At 53.4% G+C, this 18,522-nt stretch overlaps 1 protein-coding gene across 4 annotated transcripts in view; it reads left to right on the top strand.

Annotated features, from left to right (window-relative positions):
- The window catches only part of AGRN (agrin), a 108,041-nt gene that overhangs the window by 47,786 nt on the left and 41,733 nt on the right, over positions 1–18,522 (top strand). For all 4 annotated transcript variants that reach the window (XM_030463821.1, XM_030463822.1, XM_030463819.1 and 1 more), the window contains exons 3-5: positions 109–156; positions 15,698–15,913; positions 17,352–17,576. In XM_030463821.1, the coding sequence (XP_030319681.1) occupies positions 109–156; positions 15,698–15,913; positions 17,352–17,576 (489 nt within the window). The remainder of the gene's footprint in view (positions 1–108; positions 157–15,697; positions 15,914–17,351; positions 17,577–18,522) is intronic.

Genomic DNA, 18,522 nt, shown 5'->3' with positions numbered 1-18,522 from the left:
CTGGCCCAAAAGCTGCTGGGGAGCAGTGGGCAGAGGTCTAAAAGGGGGCAAAGAGAAAGGAAAAGGGAACTGCTGATAGCCCCGTGTTGTGTTTTTTTTATTTTGCAGATAAACCCAACAGTTACTTCACCCAGACACCACCAACACCTCGAGATGGTGAGTACCCCCTGGCTTGCTGCTGCTTCTCAGCCTGCACTTGAGAGCTTGAGTGGTTTGGAGTCTCTTGTGCTTCCCTGTGGCTGAGGATGGAGCAGCATCTCCTGACCCAGTGATCTATTTTGTGGCTGAGTGGCTGCTCCGTGCCGGGAGCAGCAACTGCAGCATCCCCAGGGATGCAGGGGAACATCCTTGTCCCTGGGGATGGCCATCCAGGGGGAAAAGGGAGGGCAGAGTGCCTGTGCCTGCTTGTTCCCTGCAAGCCTTTCCTCTGCAAAGGGTTTTCCAGGGGTGGTGGAGGTGAGGAAGGGCTGGAAAGGGAGCTGGGATCTTCTCTGGGGCTTGCAGAGCTTTGTTGGTTCAGCTGCTGAGGTTGGAGAAGGGAGGGGACTGGAAAAAGGGACTTACCCTGCAAAGCACTGCTTGTTGAATCCAGTGGCTGTTGTGTGTTTGTTCCTTGAGTGGTTTCCTGGATTTTGGGAAAAGGAGGGATGGAGCAGGAGGAGGTGAGGAGGGGCTTTCTGCTCTGCAAGCACAGAACAAAAGGAAAAGCCAAGGGTGTGTGTGTTCTGTGGCAGAGCTGCAGGTGAGGGAAGAACCACAATGGGCTTGGAGCATGAGGAAACAGCCAAACCCAACCTTCTGCCTCCCTTGGTCCCTTTGTTTTGGGTTTTTTGGGATGTAGTTTCAGAACAGCTCAGGAGATGGGGTGGGGGAGATGTGAGGTTCAGCTCATGGGACCTGAAGCTTGGGGCTGCATCTTGCCATGGCCTGGGCAGCATTTAAGCTCCCCAGGGAGCAGTGTGGATATGTGGTGTTTCCCTGGGATGCTCTTGGTCTTACTGGGAAGGGACTGGAGTGGGTTGTGCTGGTTGGTGGCAGCAGGAGGTTAAATGGGCACAGAGCAAGCAGGAATCTCTGGAGAGTGTGGAGCTAAGGGATGGGTGGGTTTTGAGGCTTGCAGGAAATGCTGTTGACCATTCCTTGAACGGTTCAATCCAGTCCTGGATCAGTCAGCTGCTAACACTATAAATGGTACCAGAAAGTCTTGTGGGGCTTGAGCTCCAGCTAGCAAAAGGTTTCAGCCTCAGCAGCATCAGGAACCAGCTGGGAGTTGGTGCTGAGCTGCATCAGGCATCACCCCTGTCCTGGACATGTCAGTTCAGGGGGGCTGTAAGGCAGCTCCTCTCCCATCCTTGCTTGGATCCTACAGGTTTTTGCTTCTTGGCTCCCCAAAAATTCCTTCCCCACCTCCAGATTTTGACCTTGCCTGGCATGATGCTTTTCCTGATCCTCTTCCAGAGTCAGTTGGTCCTTCCCTGGCAAAGCAGGGGGGTTAGCACCTGGGTTTCCTATTTTCCCTCACCTAAGGACTGATTGTCCCTCACCTGGGGCTTTCCTGGGCACCTCCCACCTTTTCTCTGAGCCTCCAAAAGCTTTCTGCTATAGGAATCTTGAGTTTTGAGGCTGTGCTGTTATCAGCAGTGGATTTCCAAGCTGTTGGATGCAGGCAGGCAAGCACATGCTCAGATAATGTCATCACAGGAGCTTTGTTTTCTCTGAAAATCAGGCTTAAAACGCTCTGCTTTGCTGGCAGGCTGCTCAGTCACCTTCCCCAGCCTCCCAAGTTTCACGTGCATAGATAAGAACCCAGCAGAGAACAGCAGCCAATTAATAACATGTTTGTTTCTTTTCTTTCTTTCCTTCTCTGATGGGGGTGGGGATGGAGGCGGGGGAGAAACGGATGCAAGATAAAATGTGATTAATCTATAATTGGACCAGAGAAGACATCTAAAGCAAAAATAAAAAGGAACGTAGGTGGAACTCCTAGCTCAGGGCTCCAAAATATTAGCAGCCCAGCCCAGGCAGATGACAGACTCCAAAAAAGATCTCTGGTCCCTACAGGAGATGGAAAACTCCCACCCTTGGTGGGATGCCAAATATGAGGTCTCTCCTTTTCCAAGCCCAAGCTGGTGCAGATGCTTTGTGTTGGTTTTGGGAAGCAGTTCTGAGTATGGAGAAACTCCCACCTAGGGCAGAGGGGGTGATCCCCACTGGATGGGAAGGATTGGCAGGATTATTCATGGCCTGGGATGGCTTGGAGAGGTGGCTCTGGTCCTATGGATAATCCATGGGGGCTGGGTCTCAGCAGAGGGGTGAGACAGCATCCAGCCCAGCTTCTTCTGCTGCTTCTTCTCCAGCTGAGCTCTTAGGGAATTGTTGCTTCTTTATCTTCTGGGCCAGATCCTCACCTCCTACAAGTCTGCACAGCCCCCATGGATTATCCAGAGGACCAGAGCCACATCTCCAAGCTATCCCAGGCCATGACCACTGCCAGTCCTTCCCATTCAGTGGGGATCACCCCACTGGTGAGCCATGAGCCAACACCACCAGTGCCAGCTGAAGATCTGCAACTTGGGATTCCTACCTGGAAACCCCACTCCTGGAAGCTCTGCTGGGGTCTTTTCCCCTTCCAAAGAGTGGTGCCAAAGCTAGGCAGAAATCCTCAGCAGACCTCATTTATTTCTCCCTGGCTTCCTACACTCTGGGGACATCTTTTTCTGCAAAGCCCCAGCCCTGCATTGACAGAAGGTGCCAAAGCCACCACCACTGCCTTGGTGCTGGAGGTGAAAGGCTCTGCAAGGAGGGGTCTCTCCTGAGCATCCTCTGGTGTTCCTCTCTCCCTTTGCTTCCAATCCCAATTTCTACCTTAAAAAAAAACCAAAAAAACACCTCTTCAGCCACAGATTGATTTATAGAGTGGGCTCTGCTTCCTTTGGAAACAAGGCCATCAGTGCTGGTAACTCCCTGCTTTCTCCCAAATCTCCCACTCCCCTGGGCTTCCTGCAGCTGGCCCTGGGGAGGGGGGGGTTTAAGCTCTACGGAGTCCCAGGAGCTGTCTGGTTTAAATGTAGTCTCTCAGCTGGGGGAAAGGCAGCAGCTTTCACTCTCCTGGCTGCTTTTCCTTTCTCCTCAGTGGTGGGCAGGAGCTGGGGAGTGCCTTGCATGGGGAGCTCAGCTGCAGCCCCCCAGGGCAGGAGGGCTCTGGAGGAGGGGAAGGTTTGGCAGGTATGGGGGAAGGGGGGGGGGCAGGCAGGGTGGGCTGTGCTTTCCTGCCTCCCCTGGGGTGAAAGAAATGGTGGGAGAGGATTTGAAGGGGTTACCTCCTCCTTTTGCCTTGTTTTTGCAGCCTGGGGGGTGTTGGCAGCATCGTGGAGGGGTGGGCAGGAGGCAGGGAGCTGCTGCTCCTCTTTGCGCTGGGAAATGGGATGCCAGGCTGGCCAGAGCTGCTGGAATGGATCCAAACAAATTAAGAGGCACTGGTTTTAGGGTCCTTGTTAGCACGGAGGGCAGGGATAATGTCCCTGCCTGCTGGGTCCCAGCCCGTTCCTGGCAGCTTTGCAGATGTGTTGCTGGCAGCAGGAAGCTGTGGGTCCCCTCTCTGCTGTGTTTGGAACCATCCCAGAGGGCTGGACACCCTTTTGGTGAGCCTGGATAGAGTGCTGCTGCTGGGGATGCTGCTCGGCTGCCCTGGGAAGAGAGCCATGAAAATACAACTGAAAAGAAAAGGCAAGCTCTTCAGTTTTGTTCCCTTTGTGCATGGCAGCCCTGCATGGAACACCCTCCTGGCTTGGGCTGCTGAGCCCAGCCTGGGTCTTTTTTGACACAAGGCAATCTCAGGCTTGGATGCTGCCAAATGAATTCAGAGTGCAGGCTTCATGTCAGGGCTGGGCTCAGCTGAGCAGGGAGGTGTTGCAGACCCATCTTTTTTTTTTTCCCAATATGCCCACAGGTCGTTTCTGACCACCCTTACACTCTCTTCCTTTTACACCCATCCTTTTCCCAGCCCCACTTGGAGAATCCCAGACTGGTTTGGGTTGAAGGGACCTTAAAGATCATCAATCAACCCCCTCCATGGGCAGGGACACCTCCCACCAGCCCAGGATGCTCCAAGCCCCATCCAACCTCCAACACCCTTAGGGATGGGGCAGCCACAGCTTCTCTGGGCAACCTGGGGGAAGAATTTCCTCTTGGAGCTGAGTTGTAGGAGTGGGGAAAGGGCTGAGCCACTCCAGCAATGATTTTTCTCTCTCTGTGGCCTCAGGCTGTGGTGTCTTCCCCTCTCACCTCCCCAGCTGCTGATGGATGGCAGGGCTGACATCAGGCTGTGCTGGTGCTCCTTGCAGGGACACTGTGCCTGCTGTCACCTCTCCTTTCCATGGGAAGAAGGATGGGGGGGTGTGGGGAAGCAAGGGGGGAGCAGCAGAGCGTGATGCTGAGCCTTTGTCACACATCAGGGAACAGAGGAGAAAAAGAAATCCCTCCCTGAGCAAGAGGAAATCTTTACACCAGGCTTCTCCCTGGTAATTCCACAGTCCCTGCTCTTCCTGGCTCTGAGCTCCTGCACTGGGTGCTTGCACCCAACACCTCGGGTGTGGGGCTGGGCCTGGGGTGCTCCTGGTTTGCTCCAGGATCCTGGGAACACCCTGGCTCCAGGATGGAGCTGGCTCAGGGGGTTGAACTCACTGAAATCTTTGGTTTTTCCCTTCCTTTTCCTTTTTTTCTTGCTGATATTCCTCCCCTATGGCAGGGTTTGGGGTCTGCTTGTGGAGCCTCATTCCACAGCCCAGGGATGGTTTTCCCCATTTGGGATCCACACCCTGAGCTCCACAGCAAAGGGGGTTCCAGCAGCCTGGGATTGCTCTGGAGAGGGAGGAGAGATGCTCAACAGAGCTCTTCAAAAGCTGAGCAGGAGATAAGGCAGCAGCAGTTATTAGACACCACTTTTGATCTCTGGAGAGCATTTTCTTCTCCATTTACAGTCAGGTTTGTCCTTTCTCCTGGGGATCAATTTCTACACTTTCATGTTTTATAGTTCAAGTGTTAAAGGGAGAGTGGATGGGAGGGCTGCCAAGGTGTTCCTGGTTTTCCCTCTGCCAGGTTATGGGATGGTTGCTGCTGACCAAGCTCTTTCCACATCTCAGATCCCTTCCAGAGAGAGCTGGGGCTTGAGGAGAGCCTGAGAGTGTCCAGGAAAGGTTGGTGAAGGTTGGTGATGTGCTGGCATTCTCATCCTGGGCACCTCTGTCCCTCCAGACCCCCAGGAGCTGCTGCAGCTTCTGCTGAACTTGAAGTTCCCTGATTATTTCCCTGATTTCCAGCCAAATGCAGAGCATCACCTCTTCAGGCAAGGTTAAGCCCAGCCAAGTAGGTTGGTTTTTTTTTTTCTCTTGTCCTAGAACTCTGTACAGGCTGCCATCCCAACCCTGTGTGGGCTTTGGGTGTTTTGCCATGGGCAGATTCCTGCTTTTTGGTGAGGCTGGAGGATCCCTGGGTGCTGAGGTGTGAGGGCAGGACAGCAGGAGCTTGCTGCTGCCTTCCATCCCTGCTGGACCACGTTTCCAAACTGCTGTTCTCTGATGGAGACTGAGGGATTCTTCACTTGATGAGGAGCCTTCCAGCTCAGAAATGCTCTTGCAGGGGGCTCTTGACAGATTAATGACTCTTTTGAGGTGATTTTGATTTGCAAGAGTGACTTGGATGCTTTAGACCCCTCAACACGATGCTTTCAGCTCTTCCCTGCTCCACCCCTGATGCTCATTCCAGCTCTCTGCCTCCAGCACATGGGTTTGCTTTTACATCTTCCAAAAGCAGCTTTTAGACCTTCCAAAAGCAGCTTTTTGCCTTGCTGTCCACTTAGAGACCACGTAGCCAGCTCTCCTCCTGCTTTCCTTGTGTCAGCCCCAGGAGGAGGTGGGCAGCAGTGTTGTAGGATTTCCCTTGGGGTGGCTTTGAGGAGCCAGGAGTGTTGTTTCAGGCTGCAAAAATGTGATGACCACGTTTCTGAGGCTTCACCTCATTCCCTCTTGGGGACACAGAGTGAGTTTGGGGATGCTGAGCCTCAGGAGGAGGAGATACCCCCCAGGGCTCTGTGCAAGGCAGATCCTTAGGCAGCTGAAAGCCAGCTGGGTGATGGGTGGCTGCCACTTGGCTGCTTTTAAGGACCTTCCATCCTGAGATAGGTGGGAGCTTGGAAGCTTCAGTGGCTTGGGGACTTGTCCTGCAGAGGTTCTTGTGGCCTTGGGGACCAGAGATTTGCAGCTCAGCTCTGTGGCTAAAGGATGGGAATGAAGTCCAAGGATGCTCCTCTCATCCCTTTGGTACCCATGGGGCTCATGCTTGCCACCTGGGTGGCCTTGGCATGAAGTCACCAACCATGCTGTGGGCAGGGACAGGAGGTAAACTGGGTGAAAATGGGGCAGAACTGGAGCTCCAGGACTTGAGGGTAGAGGAGGGGGGGAGTTTGGGTGTTTATGGCTCTTGAGCTCTGGGTTTCTTGGCCCTGGGGAGATGGAGTCAAAGCCTGGAAGGTCCTTGCCCATGCAGGGCAAGTGGCTCCTTCTCCTTCCCTGGGGCTGATGAGCTGGATGTGGATGGTGGGGAGGGTGGGCTGGAGATGAGATGAGAAGAGGAGGGGACAGGCAGGGAGTCTGGGCTGGAGAGGCAGCCATCCCATCTCCATGGCAACGGGCACCTCATGCAGAATTCATGTCAGCCTTGTGTGCTGTCCTGTCACACCCCAGGGGCTCCATCCCCCTCCCCTCAGCCCCAGGAAAGATGGGGACCAAGGATGGAGAGAGGTGGTGGGGAGGATGCCAGGGTGAAGGGCAGCTCCCTGCCCCTCGTTGGGTGGTTGGGGCTGAACATTTGGAGGAAATGTTTTTCCCTGGGAGGATGCTGAGACCCTGATTGCCCCAAAAAGCTGTGGCTGTCCCATCCCTGGGGGTGCTGAAGGTTGGAATGGTGCTGGTGGGAAGTGTCCCTGCTCATGCCCAGGGACTGGGGGAGCTTTGGGATTCCTCCCAACCCATTCCCTGCCCATGGAAGTGTCTTTCTCTCTCCATCCCCTTGCTTTTTGGGGTTGTGGCTGCCATGCATGGGGAGCCAGTCCTCTCTCCTGAGCCTTTTCCATCTCTGGAGATGCTTCACACTATGGCAGGCAGCAGGTCCATCCTACTCTCCTGTATCCCCCCCCGAGCTGTCATTCTCTTTCCAGCTGGGCTTTCCTGATTGTTTTTCTCAGCCTCTTCAGGGAAGGGCTGGATTCCCCTGGGATCTGGAGCAGGGCCAGGCTGGCAAACACAGGTTCTGACTTCAGCAGGGTCCTCCTCCTCAGGCAAAAGTCCTCCTGAAGAGGGGAAAACTTTGGGGACCCCTCTCCCATGGTCCCCTCAATGGGCAGGGGACAGCCTGGCAGGGTGCAAGAAGCAATCAGCAAGCTGCTCCACTAGCTTTTTTTTTTTATTTTTTTTTTTTTCCCCCCTTTTCTGTACAGTGAAAAAGAGCAATTTTGACATTACATCTCTGATTATTGTTATTAAGCCAGAGAAACATTTAATCTGAATGCTTGGGGCTTGCTACATGAAACTCTTCACCTCAAGATCTCAAAGCCCATGTGGTATTGATCCCCACTACTTATAATGAGCTTCCACTGGCGTTGGGGGCTTGGTAATTATTGCTATCTGCATTTTTGGTTTTGTGTAAATGGGAAAAGCAAGGCACAGGACTGGATGGGGAGCTGAGGCTGGGAGCTGATGCTGCTCTCCCTGACATCCCTGCTCTGCTCCAGGAGTCTTGGGAAAAGGCTGCATGGGTTGAGAGGCTCCCCCATGAGCTCTGCTTGGACTGCTTGGTGCAGAGGGATCAGACCCAGCCAGCACGGGTTTAGGAAGGGTAAAGCTGTTTAGAGACAGAATTTTAAGCCTTTAAACAGCAAAGGTATTTATTTTCGGATCTGGGGAACTCCCAGCTCGTGCTGGACAAAGAGTTCCACCAGTCAGGGGAAAGGGTGAGGTTATTTATACAGCTAAAGGGGAGGTTACATCATCCTTACATACACATCCATAAGATTGCAGCATATAATTATAATATTCATGACAGGTGGAGTCTGGGCAGAGTCGTCTTTTGGGGATATGTCTCGGGGTCTCTGGGGGCTTTCAGATGAAGTAATGAAGTCTTCCTCAGGGTTGAACTTTTTACCTTTCTTGATTCTTGCCGACTCCGCTCTGGTGTTTCAAGACCAATTTTGGAGTCAGGCTGTTACTCTGTCCTCTTCTCTGCTCCTTTGTGTGTTTCTTTTGGTGCCTTGGCAATGTTTTGTCTTAAGAAAAGAGCCTTACACCCTGTGGCCTTATCAGGGCCTTGCTTTGTTTCCTTACAGGAGTTAATCCTGTCAAGTGAATCCTGTCAGGGTCTTCCTCTGTTTCAAGGGCAGGTCCTGTCTGACCAACCTGAGCTCCTTTTATGCTCAGGTGACCCGACTGGTGGATGAGGGGAAGGCTGGGGATGGAGTCTCCCTGGACTTCAGCAAAGCCTTTGACACCGTCTCCCACAGGATTCTCCTGAAAAAGCTGTCAGCCCACAGCTGGGACAGGAGCACCCTGTGCTGGGTTAGGAACTGCTGGAACGGGCCCAGAGAGTGGTGCTGAACGGGGCTGCATCAAAATGGCGGCTGTGGTGTCCAAAATGGCGGCTGTGGTGTCCCCCAGGGATCAGTGTTGGGCCCAGTGCTGTTCAATATCTTTATTGATGATTTAGATGAGGGGATTGAGTCCATCATCAGCAAATTCTCAGGTGACACTAAGCTGGGGGCAGTGTGGATCAGCTGGAAGGCAGGAGGGCTCTGCAGAGGGGCCTGGACAGACTGGAGAGTTGGGCTGAATCCAGCGGGATGAGGTTTAACACAGCCAAGTGCCGGGTCCTGCACTTTGGCCACAACAACCCCATGGGGAGCTCCAGGCTGGGCACAGAGTGGCAGAAAGGGACCTGGGAGTCTGGATTGCCAGGAAGGTGACCATGAGCCAGCAGTGTGCCCAGGTGGCCAAGAAGGCCAATGGCATCCTGGGCTGGCTCAGGAACAGCGTGGCCAGCAGGTCCAGGGAAGGGATTCTGCCCCTGTGCTCAGCACTGGTGAGGCCACAGCTTGAGTCCTGTGTCCAGTTCTGGGCCCCTCAGTTCAAGGAGATTGAGGTGCTGGAGCAGGTCCAGAGAAGAGCAAGGAGGCTGTGAAGGGATCCAGCAGAATTCCTGTGAGGAAGGGCTGAGGGAGCTGGGGGTGTTGAGGCTGGAGAAGAGGAGGCTCAGGGGAGACCTCATCACTCTCTGCAACTCCCTGAAAGGAGGTTGGAGCCAGGGGGGGGTTGGGCTCTTTTCCCAGGCAACTCTCAGCAAGACAAGAGGGCACAAAGGGTCTCAAGTTGTGCCAGGGGAGGTTTAGGTTGGAGATGAGAAAGAATTTCTTTCTGGAGAGGGTGATCAGGCATTGGAATGGGCTGCCCAGGGAAGTAGTGGATTCTCCGTGTCTGGAGAGATTTCCAAAGAGCCTGGATGTGGCACTGAGTGCCATGGGCTGGGAACCACGGGGGGAGTGGATAAAGGGTTGGACTTGATGAGCTCTGAGGTCCCTTCCAACCCAGCCCATTCTATGATTCTGTGATATTTTGGAGTGGCTGGGGGAGAGGTGGAGGCTGAGGCTGCTCAAGCAGGGTCTGGACTTTAAAAGCCACCTTCTCCTGAGCTTCCTGCAGCCTCACACCAGATTTCTGGGTGCCAGTGGCTTCTCTGGTGGCCACAACAAAGCCATCGTATTCCCAGCTGTCCTTCCAGGATTTTTGGGCATCTTGCAGGAGCTGTTGGATGCAAGGAGGTGGAGCTGGTGCCATCTGCACTGGCAGCTTCTGGTGAAGCCCCAAGCAGCTGTGGGGGAGATGCTGAGCTGAGCCTTGGCAAAGGGTTTCCCTGGTAATCAAGCATCCCCTCTCCCTCCCTGCTGCTAATTGGGAAGTGTCAGGGATGGGGGGGGAGGCTGGGAGCTCTCACCATCCCTCCTGGTGCTCTGGGAGGGGTTGGTTCTTTTCTGCCTGGCTCCTGCTGCATGCCAGCAGCTCTGAGCCCAGACCATGGGGAGAAAAAGCACTTTGCAACCCTGCTTGTCCCTCATCCCCACCCCCAGTTTCAGCAAGCAGGCTCCCCCAGCCTCTCCTCAGCTCTTTTCTTCCTCTCTGGGCTCCAGTGATGAAGACATCTCCCCCTGCATTGGTGCAGACATCCCCCCCTGTCCTCCTCTGTCCCCTCTGGTCCAGGGGATCTCTGGCAGGCTGGCTTGTCACAGATGGCTTCTGCTCCTTGGTGACAGTGCCTGCTTGGTGGCCCTGCAGCCCTCCTCAGCATCCCTGTTGTGTTCCCTGATCCGGGGCACTCACCCCAGAGGATGCAAAGCAAAACCTCAGAGCCAAGCAGATGAGCCAAGCTCTTTTCTAAAAACCTTTTTTGCTGTTTTTACAGCCTCAACTGGGGCTGCTGAGGGAGCAGAGATTGCTCTGAACTGGACATCCATCCCTGGACTCATTGCTGACTCAGTGGTGGGGGGAAGCCCAAGGCCATGAATTATTTATAGCAACACCTTCCACTTTTCCCTTCCTCTCCCCCCTTTTTTTTTTATTATTATTGTTGTTATTGTTATTTATGATCCTGTTTCTGCTCCAGTGCTGCTAAGAGACATGGAGAGGCTTGGCTGGCATTCAGCACTCTTACAATAAGCCCAAGCCTTCCTTTTTATTTTGTTTTTGGGGGCTGTAGAACTTGCTGCTCAAATGCTGTGTAGATTCCTTACTGGAGCTGCTTCTCTCCCCCCCATCTTCAGTGGCTCAGGAGGTTTGGGAAAGGTCAGCTCCCAGCTGTAGGGTTTTTTTTTTATTGCTCCAGACAAGCTCTGCTCTCTTTGTTTGCCAAACTGGGCTCATTTAACCAGAGCTGGGGTTTTCCTTCAGCTCTGCTCCTGCTTTGGAGATAACTTTGGAAGCAAAGCCTTGAACAAGCACCAAGAGACTTCACCTCTTCTCCACAACCCAGGGAGGGGAGGAAACAAGCCAGAAAAAGCCTCCCCCACCCCAATTTCCAAGCTGTCTCCCAGTGTCCATCCCTGCAGGACTGGGTGCCAAAGCTCCAGCTGCAGCCTTGGTGGGGGTAGGACAAGTTTTGGGGCTTGCTCAAGACCCAGCTTTGTCTTTTTAAGTGATGTAGAAGGCAGAGAGGGAGGAAAAGGTCTGGTTGTTATCCTGGTGAGGGTGTAAAGATGGAAAGTCCTGGTCCCTGCTGCTTGTCCCAGTAAAGAGGGGACAAACCAGGCATGTAGGTATGGGGCAGGTTTGTCCCATGGGTTTTTGCCATCTTTGTATTCCTGGCTGCCCAGGCTTGTCTGAAGCTCAGGAAGAAGCCCTTCACTCTGGGCTGCTTTGGGGAGCACTGTCAGGAGTCAATTCCTTCTTTTTCCTTTGGATTTCCCAACAAATATTCCTTTTCCAGTTGGTTGTGTTTCTTGCAGCCTCCCAGGTAAAAAGAGAGAAAGAGAGGGGTAGGGAGAGCTGCTGGGGAGGAAGGATGCTCTGAATTTCATCCTTTGCAGAGCTTGCTGGCTTGAGTCATCTTAGCAGGAGTAATAAACCTGTTCTGGGCTTGACAGGGGAATTGAGGTATTTTGGGCATCTTGGTTTATTCTTTTTTTTTTTTTCTTCTTCTTTTTTTGTGGTGTTCTGCCCTTGCATTGCCCAGCTGCAGCCCAGCATTGGATGGGTGAGTTCTGAAAATCATCTCCTGGGAACAAAGAGGTTTCCAGCCCAGCAGTGCTGAGGAGAAATGAAAGAAACTTAAAGGACCAGTTTGCTTGTCACCATTTGTTTCTAGGTTGAAGCATTTTTTCATTTTTTTTTTTTCTTTCTGGCTTTACTTCTCAGCCTGAGCACTGAGACTCAGTGGAGCTGAGCCCCTGGCAGAGGAAGGACTGAGGGAAGGTGTTTGGGGGGTTGTATCCAGCCAGGGCATCCCTTGGATTTGGGATGAGCTCCAAGGTGTGTGAGGTTCTCTCCTGGGACAGAGTTTGTTGGCAGGGAGTGGGAAGGTGTCTGTCAAACCCTGCTGCTGTAAAAACCTCACTTTGACAACACTGGGGTGATGTGGAACAGGAGGGAACCAAATCCCCTTTTTTTTTTCATCAATTTTGCTCCCATATTGGGCCTTTCCTGTCCCTAAGGTGGTTCTGAAATAGGATCCTGGGGGTAAGGAAAGACAAAAATCAATCCTGAGAAAACATCAGTTGTGTTTAAGGGGCTTGACCCACTGAAATTGAGGTTTTTTTGTCTTTTGCCATGATTTTTCTTAAAAAAAGAGATTCTTAAATATTTGTGGGCACAACGGGTACCTGGAGGAGCTCTTTAAAAGCTGACAAGACCCAGTTTGGCTCCAAATCAGTTCTTTCACTCAAGGAACAATTTTTAAAGGTTCTCTGGAGAAGAGTCAAGGTGGTTGAGCAATGTTTCAACTTCTCCACAAGTCCTGCCCAGTGCTGGAAGCTTTCTCTGCTCTCTGCCTGCTGCAGAGGACCCAAAGTACTGATGCAGGAGCTGGTGGGGGGAAGGAAATGCACCCAGAAACAGCAACCAGGGGCTTAGGATGGGGGTTCTGAAGTGCTGCCCTGGGTTGGATCCCTCTGAAAACTTCCTCAGTTTGGGTGGAACCAGACCTGCACTGGTTGGTGGCTTCAGAAGCCCTCAGCTTGGGTGCATGAGGCTCCTTTCCCATCCTCTGGGGACAGCTGGCCCTGTCACCTCCTTTCAAGCCCTGAACATGCTTCCCACCTGGGTTTCCTTCTCTGCAAGCTGAACCTGGGCCAGTTTGTCCTGAGCCAAGGGCCTTCCAGCAGGTGCCTACTGGAACTCTGCTCCAAGCTGGCTCTGCACCCCCCAGCTGCACCCCCCAGCTGCACCCCCCATCTGCATCCCCCATCTTCATCCCACATCATCTGCACCCCCATCTGCATCCCCCATCAGCATCCCCCATCTGCATCCCACATCATCTGCATCCCCCATCTGCATCCCCCATCAGCATCCCCCATCTGCATCCCACATCTTCATGCCCCATCTTCATCCCTCATCATCTGCATCCCCATCAGCATCCCACATCTTCATCCCCCATCTGCATCCCCCATCTGCATCATCTTCATCCCCCCTCTTCATCCCACACCTGCATCCCACACCTGCATCCCCCATCAGCATCATCTGCATCCCCCATCAGCATCCCACATCTTCATCCCACATCTGTATCCCTTCCCCTAGAAGCTCCATCTCTGCCTCCCCTGCAAGTGACATGCTGAGGTCCCCCAGGGTGACATTTCTGCTCCTCAGACACGTCCCTCAGGGTGGGGGGGACAGGATGAATCCCCTCTTGTCCTGCATTTCACACCCCTCAAAGCTCAACGGGCTCATCTGCATTTAAAGAAAAAAAAAAATCAAGAGAGAAAAAGAGCAGCGAGGGAGGGAGCAGGAGAGAGTGCTCGTAAAAATGATGAATTGCTTTGAGATATTGGGCAGGAGAGAAAAAGAGTTCTTTTTTATTTGATGATATTAGTCTCGTAGTGGTGCGTTCTGAGCTCCAAATCTCAAGGCAGTCAAAGGCAAACGCCCGGGAATTGAAGTGTAAATGAGCTGCTCCTGAGCATTTTATTTGGCTTTTTATGATTTCTCTTTCCTTATGTAGGTCAGGCTGCAGCTCTGCTGGGTGCTGGGTGGGGGGGAGAGGGTGGGGCTGGGAGGTGGTGGGTGCTGGGGCAGGGTGATGCCTGTGTCCATGTGTCCCTGTGTCCATGTATCTATGTGTCCCTGTGTCCATGTATTCATGTATCCATGTGTCCCTGTATCCACGTGTCCATGTATTCCTATGTCCATGTGTCCCTGTGTCCCTGTGTTCATGTGTCCATGTATCCACGTGTCCACATGTCCATGTGTCCATGTATCCATGTGTCCCTGTATTCCTCTGTCCATGTTTCCCTGTGTTCACGTGTCCATGTGTCCATGTATCCATGTGCCCATATGTCCATGTGTCCATGTGTCCATTTATCCATGTGTCCATGTATCCATATGTCCCTATGTCCATATATCCATGTGTCCATATGTCCATGTATCCATATGTCCCTATGTCCATATATCCATGTGTCCATATGTCCATGTATCCATGTGTCCACATGTCCCTGTGTCCATGTATCCATGTGTCCCTATGTCCACGTGTCCACATGTCCATGTATCCATATGTCCATGTGTCCCTCTGTCCATGTATCCATGTGTCCCTATGTCCCTGTGTCCCTGTGTCCATATATCCATATGTCCATGTGTCCCTGTGTCCCTGTGTCAGTGCAGGCAGTGAGCACAGCACAGAACTCTCTGCTCTCTCTTGCTGTCTCACCTCTCAGGGCTGGAGATAACCTGTCCCTTCCCTCCCTCCAGCCCCAGAATCCCATTTCCCACCACATCACCAGTTCAGATGCTGCTCTGCTCAGTGGCTGTGATAAGGAGGTTGGGACATCTCCTTCAGGGAGAGCCCAGCCATGGGATTTCAGCTGTTCTGCAGAAATGGCAGGGAATAAAAGGAATAAAAGTGTCCTGGGAGGGGGGAAGGGGATGATCCATCCCAGAGATGCCAGGTGAGGATGTTTTCCTGGGGGGTGGGATGGGGATGATCCATCCTACAGATGCCAGGTGAGGATGTTTTCCTGGGGGGTGGGATGAGGATGATCCATCCCAGAGATGCCAGGTGAGGATGTTTTCCTGGGGGTGGGATGGGGATGATCCATCCCAGAGATGCCAGGTGAGGATGTTTTCCTGGGGGGTGGGATGGGGATGATCCATCCCAGAGATGCCAGGTGAGGATGTTTTCCTCTCCATTCTCTGCCTCCTCTTCCTGCTTGGTTGGAGCAGAACACAAGGTGCCTTGGGGAGGGCTCCCAGTGGTTTGGGTAAAGGGGCTCTGGGCACTGAGTGCTTTCCAGAACATCCCTGAGGATGCTGCTCCGTGTCCCAGGTGGGGGTTGGAGGCATCTCCCTACTCCCTTGTCCTCCCTGCCTTGGTGCAGAGCTGCTGCCAGACTCTGCCTTCTGCAGTTCATGCTGGCACTCAAAAAAAAGGGGCACAGAGGAGCCTGGTGCCAACCTCCCTTCAAAGGAAGCTTCCTCTGTGGCTTTACCAGCTCTCTGCCATCCTGCCCTTCCCCAAGATCTCTGTGCCCTCTGCTCCCCACTGGGTGATGGAGCAAGGTGCTGAGGTCACCTGGGAGCAGGACACGGGCAGGAGGTGGGGGCTTGGGGCACAAACAAGGCAGCCCCTGATTCTCAGGCTTTGGGGTGGGTGACTCTGGCCCCTCCAACACCCCCTTGGTGTCCTTGGGGAAGGACCCAACATCACCTCCCTGGCAGGAACAAGAGGTGAGATGCTGAGATGATGGCATCCACACTCAGGAAAGGACCTTGGAGCATCCTCCTCTGGTACCCCAGGGCTTGTGCAACCCCTCCTCAAGCTTGGGTGGTGTGTGGGGCTCTGCCAGGGGTGAGAAGGGGGAGGCAAAGAGGGGTGCTTGGCCCTGGGTGCTGCTCTGCACCCTTCCTGGTTGGAGGGGAGCAGCTGTAGGTGACCTCTGGCTCCATCTCTGTGTCCCCAGGGTGCCGAGGGATGCTCTGCGGGTTCGGGGCCGTGTGTGAGAGGAGCTCCACAGACCCCTCCCAGGCTTCCTGTGTCTGCAAGAAGACAGCTTGTCCCCTGGTGGTGGCTCCAGTCTGTGGTTCTGACTATTCCACCTACAGCAACGAGTGTGAGCTGGAGAAAGCCCAGTGCAACCAGCAGAGGAGGATCAAAGTCATCAGCAAGGGACCCTGCGGTGAGTGGCAGGGCAGGAGGTGACCCTGGGAAGGTCAGAGAAGATGTGTCCTGAGGGCTTCTTGTCACTGGGATGCTGGCCTGAAGGGACACCAAAGAAATTAGATTCAAATTGATGGGCAGAGGTTGTTCAGAGCCTCCAAGCAGGTGTCATCTGCCATGGGTTGGAGGCAGAAGGTGTATGCAGAGCTCAGGGGGTTGCAGAAAGCCCTTTCCCAGCCTGGCATTCAGCTGCTGTGAGAAAGGAACTGTGTAAATGATACCTCAGCCTCCTCATTTCAGAGGAAATTCACTTGACCTTTCTCTCCTGCAGAGCTCTGGCTTGCAAGAAATCTGCACCCAGCTCTCCTGCTGGGGCTCTTGGCAGAGGGGGGGAGAGCACTGAGTGATTTATGTAAAATAATAATCAGGGGAAAAGTGACAGATAAAGGGGGGGGAAGAAAAAAGGAGCTGGCAAGTAAATTTTGGCCCTTCCTTGTCAGTGAGGAAGTGGCTCCTTGAGCTCTTCCTCTAATGAGGATTTGCAGGAGGTGCCTCAAGGACCCTTGTTCTGCTCATTTGCTGAAGCAAGAGGCTCTTGGAGAGAATGTGCAGGGAAGGGGTTCCCAGCAGCCAGGCTGGGAGGGATCTAAGGGAGGGGCTCTGCCTGAAGGACCAGCTGGGGACTGAGCTCCCTTCCTCCCATGCTGGGGCTTTGAGGCTGATCCTACAGCTTCCCAGTCCCACCTTCCTCCATGGGTGAGCTCCAGGTAGGACAACCATTGGCATCCCATTAATTCCTGGGCTCTCAGATGATAGATCCCATGGGAGAGCTGACTGCTCCAGGTAGTACATCCATTGGCATCCTATTAATTACTGGGCTCTCAGATAGATCCCACCTTCCTTCATGGGTGAGCTGACTGCTCCAAGTAGGTCATCCATTGGCTTCCTATTAATTTTTGGACATTCAGGGTAGATAGATCCCATGGGTGAGCTCTTTGCTCCAAGTGGTACATCCATTGGCATCCTATTAATTCCTGGGCACTCAGATAGATCCCATAGGAGAGCTCTCTGCTCTAGGTAGTACATCCATGGGCATCCTATTAGTTTCTGGGCACTCAGATCCCACAGGAGAGCTCTCTGCTCCAGGTAGTACATCCATTGCCATCCTATTAATTTCTGGGCACTCAGGGTAGATAGATCCCATGGGAGAGCTGACTGCTCCAGGTAGTACATCCATTGGCATCCCATTAATTCCTTGATATTCAGGGTAGGTAGATCCCACCTTCCTCCATAAGTGAGCTCTCTGCTCCAGGTAGTACACCCATTGCCATCCCATTAATTCCTGGCCTCTCAGAGTCGATGAATCCCCCGAGGCCCTGAGCTTCTTTATCTCGCAGAGGAGCAACTCGGAGGGGACCAACCCAAGCCTGTTTTGTGCCCCGTTTCCTCTCCTGCAGGTTCCAAGGACCCTTGCTCAGAGGTGACCTGCAGTTTTGGCAGTACCTGTGTCCTCTCAGCCGATGGCCAGTCAGCCACCTGTGCCTGTCCCTCGTCCTGCAGCGGCGTTCCCGACAGCCCCGTCTGCGGCAGCGATGGCAGGGACTACCCCAGCCTGTGTGCCCTCAACAAGCACGCCTGTGACAAGCAGGAAAACATTTTCAAGAAGTTCGATGGCACCTGTGGTGAGTCCCCTGTCCCCCCTTCTCGTCCCACCCAGCCCCTGGAAAAAAAAGATTTCAGGAGGGGACTTTCCACGGAGTCAGCGGGAAGCAGGGTTGGGGAGGAGAAGCTGCTCCCTCCTCTCATCAGCTCCAAAAAGGAGCTGGGAAAAAAAAGAAATAAAGGTCAGGCTGTGGGTGGTGGTTTCTGAAATTTGGGCTGAACCAACACATCCGGGCTAAAGGAGATGGGGTGGTTCAGGCTGTAGAGGAGAAGGCTCCAGGGAGGCTTTAGAGCAGCTTCCAAATGCTGGGAAAGCTGGGGAGGAACTTTGGATAAGAGCATGGAATGACAGGACAAGGAGATATTGCTTTTAAAGTGGGAGAGAGGAGATTTAGGTTAGACATTAGGTAGAAATTCCTCCCCGTGAGTGTGCTGAGCCCCAGGTTTCCCAGAGAAGCTGTGGCTGCCCCATCCCTGGCAGTGTTGAAGGCTGGATGGGGCTTGGAGCCACCCTGGGCTGGTGGGAGGTGTCCCTGCCCATGGTGGGGGTTGGTTTGCTGGTTTTAAGGTCCCTTCCAACCCAACTCAAGCTGTGAGGTTCTGGCACCCTTTGCTGGGGGCTTTTTGTGTGATTCCTATTCCTATTCCACACTGGCCCAGGGTGCCCCAGAAGCTGTGGCTGCCCCATCCCTGGCAGTGCTGAAGGTTGGATGGGGCTTGGAGCATCCTGGGCTGGTGGGAGGTGTCCCTGCCCATGGAAGAGGTGTTGGAATCAGATGCTCTTTAAGGTCCCTTCCAGTCTGGGCTTCCAATTATATTGGAAAAACATATTCCTTATTTTTCTTTATTTGATTCTCCTGTTTCTCTGCCTGCAAGCCAAAGCCCACAGCCACTGGAAGAGGCTGCCCAAGGAAGTTGTGGCTGCCCCATTCCTGGCAGTGTTGAAAGCCAGGTTGGGAATGAGTC

This window comes from Calypte anna, chromosome 21 (genome assembly GCF_003957555.1).
Source record: "Calypte anna isolate BGI_N300 chromosome 21, bCalAnn1_v1.p, whole genome shotgun sequence".
Taxonomy (NCBI): Eukaryota; Metazoa; Chordata; class Aves; order Apodiformes; family Trochilidae; genus Calypte; species Calypte anna.
The sequence above is the reverse complement of the archived record's forward strand: the minus strand, read 5'-3'. Positions and strand labels throughout refer to the sequence as shown.